The sequence below is a fragment of the Limulus polyphemus genome, unplaced genomic scaffold (assembly GCF_000517525.1).
Source record: "Limulus polyphemus unplaced genomic scaffold, Limulus_polyphemus-2.1.2 Scaffold3221, whole genome shotgun sequence".
In the NCBI taxonomy this organism is placed as follows: Eukaryota; Metazoa; Arthropoda; class Merostomata; order Xiphosura; family Limulidae; genus Limulus; species Limulus polyphemus.
Window position 1 is genome coordinate 28,782 of NW_013668831.1, and position 13,313 is coordinate 42,094.

At 32.6% G+C, this 13,313-nt stretch overlaps 1 protein-coding gene across 1 annotated transcript in view; it reads left to right on the plus strand.

The window, feature by feature from the left end:
* The window catches only part of LOC106468918 (T-complex protein 1 subunit zeta-like), a 38,478-nt gene that overhangs the window by 13,470 nt on the left and 11,695 nt on the right, over positions 1-13,313 (plus strand). The window contains exons 2-3 of the mRNA XM_022397321.1: positions 9,231-9,294; positions 10,691-10,825. Coding sequence (XP_022253029.1) covers positions 9,231-9,294; positions 10,691-10,825 — 199 coding nt within the window. The remainder of the gene's footprint in view (positions 1-9,230; positions 9,295-10,690; positions 10,826-13,313) is intronic.

Sequence of the window (13,313 nt, forward strand, 5' to 3'; positions counted from 1 at the left end):
TGCATGTCTAAATTTCAAAAGGAAATATTTTAAAAAATACTCAAACTTCATTCTTTTATCACGACATGTATGCCCTCTGATCTCTCCAATTTAGATTTTATAACTTAAACCATACTGATTCTGTAGTGCCTAACCAATCAAAAATAGAATTATTTACAGAGAAAAGTACAAAATCTGCACCTCCTACCCTTCTTGATTTGCTGAGATATCAATACATTTGTCAAACACACCAGAGAAGCACCTTCCATCTTTTTGTGCATTTCAAACTAATTATTCATTCACATCTGCTTGTCTGTTCGATATGTTTACAAACAATAGAAAGAGAAATATTATTTACAGATATCTTGCGTTTGTTTAGTTTTGGTGGACAAAGATGATAGCTCACAAGGGATCCCTTTGTTGTGTTAGATAGTCATTGCTCCGAGCAGTAATAAATCTTAATCTATTATAGCTTAATTATAAAGTGATAAATTATAGTAGTTTGGGACATTTTATTCTAGTACCTGATTTATTCTTTGTGTCCAAAGATGCATATTTGAAAGCTATATTAATTATTTTTAGACAACCAACAAGCCTTCATGTTAAAGTGACCTCAGTACTTAAAGTGCTAAATGTACAGAATTAGAAAATATGTAAGTTAAGCAATAAAACTTAAGAGGGAAAAAATAATTTTCATAAGGTCAGTTGATTGGGAAGCTGCTGGAGGTATGTAAATTTTGTACTGTGAGCTTATTGTTTGTTTATTTTAAGATCTCCAGTGATTTACTGCTTTTCATGCCAGAGAGGTTCCAAAAGACAGTAATAAAGCTATAAAAAAGCAGATATGAAAAAGTTAGGTGCTGAGATTCTTAGGATAAATTATTATAATTGTCTATTATAATCTGAAAACATTTTGGAAGGAAAAATGTATTGTTGATTTTTTTCAGATTTTTTAACTTTTCATTTCACTGTACACTGATTTTGTTACAGTAAGTGTTAGGGTAGAGAAACGGTTGTTATGGTGTGTATACATTTTACAAGTTTGTGAGTCATGATTACAATTATATTTGACATAAGACATTAGTATTAAGGCTTTTATATTTTTAAACACTACATTATCTAGTCCCTTTGGGATTTTAAAGAATTAGAAGAATGTATAAAAGTATTTCAACCACACTATATTTGTCATATCCATTGCCATGAATATGTTTCGCTCAATACAGAGCTCCTTAGGCTGGCTGGGATACAACTAAAAAATGTAGTGTTTGAAAATGTAATAGGCCTAATACTAATATTTTATCACAAAACATAAGAGACAGTGTAATCTTTTACTGATAAATACTCTTGATATTAATTTAGGAGGTTCCAGAGGTTATGAATAAAATATGAAAACTAAGTTGGAAAAAAGTAACCTCATTCTTAGCATGGAAATCACCCTTTTCTCTGACTGACCCAGTAATGGCTTCATAAATTCACATACAAATCTATAGTAAAAATACTTCGTCAAAAACCTTATGTTTTGAATAAGTAGACACACACAGCCACACACCCAAATGAAAGAATAGACCATTCTAAGCTTTTACTTGTTGTTAAACAAATGTTTAAACAACTTTACTTAGTTAATTATGTACAAGCTGCCCACTGTCGGCTAACAATACGAATAATTACATTGTGACAGATTGCTACAAGTTCTTCAAATACCTATAGAATGATAGGTTTCTATTTTTGTAAGTGTAAAGCACGTAAATACACCAGTTTGATTAGCTTACATTTTGTTTACAACAGACTTCTGATGTTTATCAAAAGGTTGCAACTAAAAGAAGACAGTTTTAGTACTGCTAGTCTGGTTGATTTTCTGTAGGTTTCCCAAATATTTTGCTCTACAATAAGAATAATTGAAACATTATAATAAGGACTCTTTAAAAAATAAATTTAGGACTTTCACAACTTGGACAGAATATAATTGCAATTTGAAAATGATGGGCCTGAATTTTTGCAAATTCATTTAAAACTTCTACATAAGAAGTTAGAACAATAAACAAAGAAAAACCTAACTCTGTACATTATCAAATAATCTGATACAACACTTACAAGCTCTAATTAATTATAGTCACAATAATCACAAGTTAAAACTGAGTTTCAAGTGATGTCCAATCTAAAATACCATCTAGCTGATGTAATCTTAATTTTGCTTTATTTACAGCCAATTGTCTATTATAATTCAGCACAGGACAGATATTGGCTATTGACAAAACACCTAATCAGTTTATTTACATATGATAACCAACTAATTTGCACAACTATAACTATCATGACAAAGACTATGGTGTTACTCGGTGTCATTTTGTCTCACTATGAATGTAGTTTTGTAATTAACTCCAAACAGGATGCGAGTTGGCATCTTCCATAAATTCAACAGCTCAACTAAACAAGATTAAATATGAACATTACTTAACAAACGATAAAGGATGGTCAATTTTAAGAAATAGGAATGAGTACCACTGTGTTATACTTTAATTTTGGATTAAATTTTTCTGTGCATACTTGGGACATTGAATCACGGAGAAAACACTAAAAAACATTATTGGCGTATTTGTAGTTTTAAGACTTTTTATATCTACATTTTGATAATGAAAATGAACTTACTAAAACGAAATGAAAGTAATTAACAGATTAATCTAAAAGCTCAGAGTTTCACCTACTTACAAAAACTAGTCAATTCAAGAAACTAATTTTTGTCAAAACTTAAGTTATGTAGTTTAACCATTTTTTTGTGTGTTAAAAATGGCTTTTTTGTATTTTAATTCAAGGAAAAATTAATCAAAATAATTCACTTCTTCACAAAGTTTAGCTATCTTCCTTAGATCTTCCATGCATTCTGTCAAAGAGATTTGCATTTCAAAGGCCTCCACCAGTAGGATGGTGATACATCTCCATGCACACTAACTCCCTCTATGCATTTACACTCATGAATCTCCATTCTTCTCATTGGCACTGTATTTACCACATCTGTTTAAGTTTCTCATCTGTGTTCAATTGAATGAAAATTGCTTCATTAACAAAACATTTATTTTAATTTTCTTTAGGTTTTGTTTCAAAATCTTTAATGGTTTATCGTGACTTCTTGAATGACGGTGTTTTATATTTAGTTCTGAGTGTGGGACATTGTTCACACTTAGGCCTTATTTCTGCTATAGCTTGTGGAGGCCTGTTCGTAGTGTTGTGGATTACGGCATGCTTCGTGGATTTCCTCCTCCCAGCTCATCGTGGACATTTTTTTTTACTCAATTGAGAATGATCCATTAGATTGTCCTTCACCTATTTGCTTTGGTAGCAATCAGCTATTCATTAAGTAACCTTTCCATCTTTTACTGAATTTCATTTTCAAGTATGTTCCCATCCTTTGTTTGCCTGTTTTCTTTATTTTCTGTTTATCACTTTATGATCCACGATTCTTGGTTTTATCTTTTTTTATCTTTGCTTGCTATTAGAATTTATACTATTTACTTTCTCTAATAGCTCCTTTCTCATGACAAATATCTCATCTCTCTCCCTCCCCTATGTTCATGGCCTCTTTTGTCAAGATTTGTTGATATTCTTCCTTTTCCCAATTCTTTGTCCTTGGTTTCTATCTAGTACCCTGTGTTTGCATTTTTCTCTCTACCCTTCTGTATTCCCTCTGCTACCTTTACTGTGGCACTTCTGATAGCTTCTGTGGGTGTGTGTTCCTTCTCTGTTTGGCCTATTCCACCTCTTCTGTTGTATTTCTCCATACTTTGTTCCTCTGCTGTCAGGACTCATTAGGTTGGATTATATTCCACTTTACTGTAAACCTTCCCTTTTTTTTGTTTACATATTATTCATCTGGCTCCATTTCTTTGCCCAGATGTCTAGTTTGGTCTTCTTTTTCCCCAGGTGACCTGGTCTGATAATATACAACTTCTGTCCTCATTCTATTCCCTGTTTTTTTCCCTTTTCTTGGCTTTTCCCTTTATGCATATTCCTCATCTAGATCAGTCTCCTTCTTACCCTTCCATTCCATTCCATTTTCTTGAACAGTAGTCATGTTCGTCTCTCTTCTTGTTAGTAACTATCACTTATGTACAAACCTTCTCTTCTCCTGCTGTTTGTCTCACTTTCTGCAAACATTCATTTCATATTGCTCCATCTTGGTATCTTTTTTTGCTCTTCCTTCCCATTTCTCTTTCTCCTCCCCCTGATCCCATCTATGGTTGCTTTTTTTATTTGATCTGCAGTTGACAATGGTCAATGTGTTTGGACACTTTCCTACACGTTTCTTGGCTCATCCTCTCTTTGTCCTCTCTGTGATGTCCATCCTTGTTTATTTATTTTCCCATTCCTTGTTTTCCCCTTTACCTCTGCATTGGCCCTTCTTGTATTTGCTGTTATTGTGTGGGCCTTCACTTTCCATATTCACCACCTGTGAGTGACATCCATTCCTTTCTTTGACTGTATACTTGTTAACTAATTCTGGGATGTTTTCTTTTCTCCTACTTCCCTCTTTTTACAGTAGCTACTCAGATGAGGAGGGATTGTCTTGTGATCTGAGTCTTCTTACATTTACTCAGTGTTGGATACTTTTGGACATTTCATTCTTCTCTCATCTCAACAGAGTTTAACATATCTCCTTTGCCTGCAAAATTTGGTTTATATAGTCACTGAGATTTACACATGTTCTCTCCCTGTGTGAGACATTCTTTCCTTTTTTGAGACTCTGGCTTCTCTAGAACCCCTCTTTATTTGGGGCATGACTATGTATTTCCTACAGAGTACCTTATGGACTCTGGGTTTTCTTTATTGGGGTCCTTTGTTCTCTTTTATGACTGGATCATGCCCATACTACTTTCTACATTTATTTACCACCTCTGAAATTATTCAGTGCTCCTCTTGGGGCAAGTCTTCTGATGTTTGTAAGTTGGGCTAGTGTCCATTCTCAATCAATTTTCTCTACCTTCACTGTTTGTCTGCATGTTCCCATTTCTGCTCCTGTTGGTGGTTCATTTTGTCATGCTCCACTCAATCTTTTTTCACGGCCTTTCTTTGTGACTATTATTCTTGGGCCTTTTTGTTTCGGGGTGATAACTATACACTTCTGTGACCATTTGCATCCTTTGCTGGGAGCTTCCTTCTTGTTGGTGAGCTGCTTCTCTCCACTAATCCTTATTCTGTTAATAGAGTATCCTCTGCATTCTTCAGATCTTTCCATGGGGTTTACTCTTAGTTGGACACTTTGCCACCCTTTTACTATGGGTGGGTAGATTCCACCCAGCCCATATCCCCCAAAGTAACCATAAGGCAGTTACACTATAACTTTTTAAAATGTACATGTATATTCATGAAATTTTGCAGACTATCAGTAAATATTACAAGGCATTTATATACAAAATATCAATTATTTTTTCTTAAAAGATAGAACAACAAATAAAGAAGTATCAAAAATAATAATCTCATCTACTTATGAACTTTATACTCATTTGCTGCTTGCCTTGTAAACCTTGTAAATTTTGCACATTGAGGATGTGAAACAATTTTTTTAGGTTTGATATATATGCATTTTGAACTAACAAAAATATCATAAATTACTATATCAATACCACAGAATTCACTATAATTTATCAGGCTTGTAACTAAGCTGTATTTGGGTCTCAAAAAAAAATTTTTGGGGCCCTCTAATGTCTTACCATGATTCTATTATTAAATGAAAGGGTTTTCTGCATAAACACTTTGCAGAAGCTGAAAAAACAAAAACCATGTGGGGGACATTCTGAGCTTTTGATTGGTTATACACGAGTCAATTGGTAAAGTCGGTGTACGTTAGCAAGTATTTCAAAAAATGGAAGAGGTGGGCAGGACCACCTTGGTTGATTCACTAAATATATTAATATCTCAGAAAATAGAAAAGATAGGTTCTTATCTTATATTCTATCCTGTCAATATCAGTAATTTGAGTTTTTAATTCATTAAAAATTATAGTATTTGTATTTGAACATCACAAACATCTAATTTTAACCAAAGCTGCATTCAACATACCATGTGAGACACAAAATTCAATATTTAGGATTTTTTAAATATTTACCCTTAATTTAAGAAATTAGCTAATGTATAATACTAAAATTTGAATTATAATTGACAATTTGATACCAAATTTATTGACATACATTCATAAAATAGTAGTTTAAAAATGTTTTGAATGTAAGTCTACAAATGTAATAACATGCCTTTTGACCCCTGACCATGGGAAGACCTGTCTTGCTAGGGTTAATTCAGGCGTTTTCTCTTAGTCATGTATTCCACTTTCTTCAGTTCTGGCTGTTGTTTTTTTATCCAGGCCTGGTCTTGCCTTTCTCTCTATATCTACTCTCTTATTTGTTTCATCCTTCTTGAGCCCTCTTTGACAACTCTGTTTTAATACATTTAGTAAACAGTCCTACCCTCACCATAATCCCCTATCTTCCTTGGTTTGCACGGTCTCACTTCACTTCTTCACTGAGGGTTATCCTCCTTCCACCCTCACGCATGGAATTTGCATGGTGAGTCATCTAATGGACTGAACTTTCCACTTCTGTGGCATTATTTTTTTGTCACATTCTTCTCATCCTTCCACTGTATTTGTCTGTTGTCATTGGTCTGTCTGCCACTCATTTGTTCCATGCGGTAATACTGTGCACCACCTTTCTACCTCTCTTTTCAGCTTGTTCATCAAAGGATCTTGGTGTCAGCCTTTCTTATTTGTCAGGTAGCCATGTTCTTGGCTTTTCTCCTTTCTTAGTACCAAGACATGTTTTCTTACCCTATCCTCTTCATTCTGTTTCCATCTTTCACTCTCCTTTGTCCCCTTTGCTCTGCTCACTTACTTGACTGAGACCTTGTTTTGGTTTTACTCGATATCGTGAATAAGGCATTTGAGCTGTTGTCTTCCTTACTGTGTTTCTCTCCTATATTCTTCCCTTCTCTGTATTTCTTATGTTTTCTGTTCTGATGTCTATCCTCTAGATACTTCTCACACTCTTCCATCATACTTCTCTTTTCCTCTCCGTGGACCAATCCTTTATATCACCTTTGATTGCTCAGAGGTAAACCATACATCTCGGGATGTTGATGCTTGCATTCTATTTGCCACTCTTTTCATTCCACCTCTTCTTTGCTTGCCATTGGCTGATATTTTCCAGGCAGTCATGTTCATCTTTATATTTATACCTTTTAGCTTTTTTTTATCTCCTGACAGTTTTTGGCTTCCACTGGTTGCTAATTCTTCCATTGCCTTACTGTCTTTGAATAGAATCTGCACCATTTCCCTATCAGGAATCCCTTTTTCATTCAGTAGGATCCCAACAGATTGCTAGTGTTCCCTTCCAGGGTATGCCTACACAAAATACAAATTGAGCAAGGATAACAAAAAGCTTTTATACCATCTGCCCTGGCTCTACATGTGCCCACTGTAAAATGGGATGTTCAGCAAGACCTACTACATCACAAACATACCTCACTCCCACAGCTGGCAAGGAGCCTTTAGAGACTGATGATCATGTAGAGATGTATATAAGTATCCATACTGAAACAATTTCATACAGTGCCTTCCTCCTGCAGCTGGCATGAGGTCTGTAAAAATTGACAATAGAGGAGGTGAGTGCAGATATTTATCACAAGTGCTCTTCTCCCATAGCTGATTTTGACCTGTTGAGTCTGGTAGGAGGTGAGCACACAAAATATGATCTGAACAAGCTTCATCCTCCCTATGCATATTGGCTGTCAGACTTCTTTTGGGCAATTACACGGATGACCATTTAGCAATTCTACCCATCGAAGTGACACACAAGTCTTGCTTATTTGCCTCACTTCTTTCCTATGCAGGTGAAGAGTATATATCCTCGCTGAGGTGAGATGCAGTCTCCCATAGATGTGCCCCTATAGAGCTGTTGTCATTAGGTGTCACACTCCACGTGCTTCCTTAAGGGGGTTCATCTAGATAATCTTTGCATTGGTCCCTTCACCATCTGAAAGTGGGATTCTAGCTAAACTGTGCAAAGAAGTGGATATGTATTTTAGAAGTTAACATTTCCCCACCTGAAAATGTATTTCTGATAGATACTTGTCTTTGCAAATACTCCCACCTATACTCCCCATTTCCAGTGCACAACTGTTACTTATTTGAAGAATGAAGATTTATTAGTAGGGGGAGTAAGTGTGCGTGAAGGTGTCACCTTTCTTCTATCTATGGAAGGCTTTTGTTGCATGATGATCTCATCATGCAGTAGTATAAACACATGGAATTAGGTGGGAGTTTTCACAAGGCTAGTGGCATACAAATTTCATTGGCAAAACATGTGGAAGAGTTGAGGAAGATAGTTAAACTGTGTTAAGAGGTAAGTATATATATCAGAAATGTATTCTTGGGTAAGGAAAATGTTAACTTTCCAATATTTTTTTCAATTGTTGACAAATCATGCATGCCTAGTTAGTACCCATCATAATAATCAAGGTCAAGTTAAATTTAACTCTTCATATCCATCTGGCTGATATATCGATTGTACATGTTGTCAGAATTGATGTTATATTTGTGTAACTCTTCACATTGTTTTTTATAATTATAATTAATCTAACTACATTAGTATACAATAATAACAGTGTAAATTGTTTTTTATAATTATAATTAATCTGACTATATTGGTATACAATAATAATAGTGTAAATTGTTTTTTATAATTATAATTAATCTAACTACATTAGTATACAATAATAATAGTGTAAATTGTTTTGTTTTTTATATTGCAGTAGATCAGTTTACTGTTTCATAGTTTTCTTTAAAGGTGTTGTTCTTTCAATGCATTGATGTTTTCATTACTTCTAAGTACGTTTGGAGCCTCATTTTTCAATAAAAGCCATGAAGCTGCCATTATATATCCTACTAAAAATAATTCTGCTTCGTTGTATTGTTTAGTATAAGTGCTATCAGGATTGTCCACTTTAGGTATAAAAAGTTATTTTATTTACATTAAAATCATAACATACCTCTAATAATTCCCCTTTTATTTTTAGTGTAATTGATACCATTTGTTGATGCTATTGACAGTTGTACTTGTTTTAGTTTAAAGATAGTGTAGTGTTTAAATCTTGTAATTTCTCACATTTTTAAAGATTACCATCCTTCAAAGTCATCTGATAATAATGCTAGTGTAAATATCTTTTAATGAAGTTCATTTTTATAAATGTTTTTGTGTCCACTTTTGTAGGCTGGTTTCAGGAGCAGGGGATATAAAAATAACGAAAGATGGGAATGTCCTTCTGCATGAAATGGTTGGTGAATCATTTATTCTTATTTATTGAAAAACTGTTTGTAAAATCTGAAAGTAATATTATCCAATGCCTTAGATAAGCTTTTTACATAATAAGTATTATTATTATTATTTATCTTATTTATAATTTTTTTTTTGAAATAAACTTTGTGCTGAAAATTTTCATCTTTTTAGGATTTCATTGACATTTTGGTACTGATTTGCTGACTTTACTACATTATTTCTCTTCTTATTTCTGTATTAGCATCTTATTAATAACCACCTGAAGCAGGTAGTTTAAGTTCAATACTGTAAGCACTTTGTTGATGTCAATTGATAGAATTAGACTGGTATATTTTTCAGTTCAACAGTAACTCTGAAGAACAGGTAATGCCAGCTGATAATCACTTTATAACTGAATAGACTTTATCTCTCCATATGGGTGGGCAACACAATCTCCTTGTGCAGTACTCCACTTGAGCACTTCTTGTGTACCAAAAACTCATTTGCCTCAGCATTGCAGTGTTTGGCTGGGTGTGTTTCCTACCCATTAAGAATAATGGAATTTTTGCACTTATTATTTTGAATTTTACATTCAAAGTATTATCTCTTATCTCCATTTTTAAAATTTGTTTAAATTAGAGCATTTGCTACAAATTATTATATTTTCTTATATTACTTTGATTCCTTCTGTTAATCAAAGGACAAGATTTTGGGGCATGTGTTCCATAGGTCTGTAATATTGGTTCCTTTGAAAGAAATATTAATCATCTTTAACCCAGTTATTGGGTTTCAGTAGAAGCTAGTGTTTACTCTTAATTTTGTCAACATGAAAATTATAAAGGCCTAAGTAACATGGACGTACCAGACCAAAACAATGAATGACATAGTGGTCTAATGTAATATTCGATTTGCTACTTTGTATGCATGACCCAATAATTTCTCAGAATTGCAGATCTTAAGTATTGCATGGGAGACCAAGCCAAAGAGATAGAGTAGGCTATGTAACATATCTGTCAATTTACAATGAGAATGATCTCCTGTATTTGTTTTACTATTAATACAGGTTTTTATTTTCTTCAAACTGGTGGATACGCACACTTGAATGATATTCATACTGACAACCAAACAATTGTTGTTTGGTTCTCAAATGTGTGTATACTTGGATCATAAAATAGAATGGTTTCATATTTGTAGCATGTAATATTTAAGAAAAATGATTATTCAATTAGAGAATATAAAATAACTTAATCCTTTCACCACCAAGTTGACTTCTAGAGGTCTTCACTCATTCAAAGGGTAAATATTTAATGTTGCATTAAAAGTTTAGGTTATGTATTTTAATTCAGTGGTCATTTTTAATTCTATTCTATATAAATAATGTTTCTAATTCTGGATAGCATTTTATAACCTTTCAGCAAATTCAACACCCTACTGCTTCTCTCATTGCTCGGGCTTCTACTGCACAGAATGATATTTCTGGTGATGGTACTACCTCCACTGTATTGGTCATTGGAGAACTCCTAAAACAAGCAGATCTTTATATATCTGAGGTAAGAAATGATTTCAAGCTGGCATAATAGAATCGTTTTTCTGAACACATTTAACCCTCTTGTTACATATAGGGTAAAGTACGCATGTCATGAACTTTTACAGTTACATTCAAAAGTTAAACTACTTTATAATAAATGTATATGTTATCAAAACATACTTAATAAATAAAATTTTGATATTATATAGATATAAAGTTTTTAATTTTATATGTAAATATTTTTAAAAATCCTCAATTTCACCTAGTGTGAGAATTGACATTTGTTCTCTAGGCTTTCCCTTTTCTCTAATTTATTTACTACCCGTCTTTTTAGAGTATGGAATTTAATGTAAATTACTTATTATAGATATTACTAAGGCAAAGTCTAATTTTTATAAACTTCAATCTTTTTTGTTCCAAAGACATAAACTATAAAGTCAGATCAACTACTTGCCATGCCCACCTGTCACATCCTCTTACAATCTGCCAGTAATTCTCTCTGGCATATTATAACATTTATACCCAGTAGAAAGACAGTTTTAATCTATCAAATAACATGTTGTTTTCAGTGCAGAGTACTGTGTATTTCGTTTTCAGTTTGAAAACGTTTCTCATGGTGGTCAGATAGAGAAATCTTAATCCATAAGAAAGCCAGTTAAGTTGTAATAGTTCTAGGACATTGTTTGCTTTGTGCATGTTATTATTCTATGTTCTTAGGTGCATTATTTAAGTAAATATAAATTATTTAGTGTACTAGTACAACCAATATTTAAAAAACAAAGGGGGCTTATATTTCATTGGAAACTGACAGCAAAAAACAAGGTCACAGGTAAATGCTATTTTTCATGTATATTTTTAATTTATTGTTAAAAGTAACTGAAATTTGAAATTTATTAGGTTAGATTATATAAAGTAGTGGGGAAAAAATTGCATTAAGTATGCTCACGAGTAGCTCAAATATTATGTAAATTGAGCAACTTATTCACTGAGTGATTTACAATTTGTATGGCAGGGTTATTAATTAGACATGGTTCAAAGGGCAATAAAACAAATTTGATACAAACAAATGTTATGAGCCTTAAGCTATTTAGCATAAACAAATTTGGTTTCAGTTTGCAGTCATTCTAGAAAGACAATTTATTTTTGTATTTTTTCATAATGGTTACAAGGCTGGTCAAATCAAGCGAGTCCATATAGAGTTAGGTTAGAGAAACTAACAGGTAAGATATAAAGTTTTATTGAAAAAAAAAGTTTATTTATTTAGGAGGTTTTAGAGGTTAAATGAAATTTGAAAATTTTTAGATGGAGAAAAGTGTTTTTAACATAATATGAAAAATCACTTTGCACTCGTAGCAGTCAACACTCTGACTTTATATATTGACAGACAAATCTTTAGTAAAAATACTTCATTGAAAAAAATTTTTTTGTATGTCTTTATGCGAGAGACTTGTAATGTTTACTGGTTTCCTGCCAAATTTTGTGTAAATGAATGTTCCATATTAAAAGTTATAGTATACAAACTCTGATGGTCACTTTTGGGTTATAAGGTTGGTGTTAGTCTAATCCAACAACCCCATATGGAACAATTAATAAACAACCAAAATACAAAATGTTTATATTGAATATAAAAATATACATTTCCCTGAAATGTAATATATATTATAATATTTAATACTATGAGCTGTATGTTACTCAACTAATTATTGGACTTGGGTTATTATTGTGATTGAAAATATGCATTGTTAGCTACTGAAAAAAAGATTAACCCCATGTGAATGGGGTTGTTCCATTTAGCTGAGCCCACATTAGGTATTTAATGTTTACTATAATTCCACGTTAACTGAATGTATCTTAAGAAAATTTGGTAAGCAATACAAGTATGTTATTCACAAAAATGTATCACTATTAATGATTTGTCTGGATTTTCTTAGTCACTGACTGAGACTTTACTAGTCAGAGTTTAAAAGTAGGTACTTTTTTTCATTTTACAGTTTTTGTATTTTATTTTCATAACTTTTAGAATCTCCTCAATGAATATCAAGTTTTTCAGTAAAACTTTATATAATTTATCACTTGTTTTCTCAATCCTAACACAAATTGTAATGAAATCATCAGTGCAAAAGTTGAAAAATGATCTGAAATCAGAAACTCAGTTTTTATTCTAGAATGATAGCAGATTGTGACAGTTACAATTATTTATCCTAACAATTTCAGATCTCTAACCTTTTCAAAATTACTTTCATTTTTAATTTTATTGCTTGATTGTTTTTTGAACCATATATAACAACTAAACTATAGTAACAAAGCAATAAATCACCTTGCCAGAGCTTAGTGCAAGCTACTGTAAATAAAGTATTGAATTACATCACAGATGAGCAGCTGTGCATTCTCTACAGATATTTGTTTTTTCTTACGTAACCTAATAAGGCTATTTTTTTACATTTTAGTCACCTTTATAGCAACAAATAAAAAGCAATTCATAAAAAAAAAAGTTTAAGTAGTTAAATCTG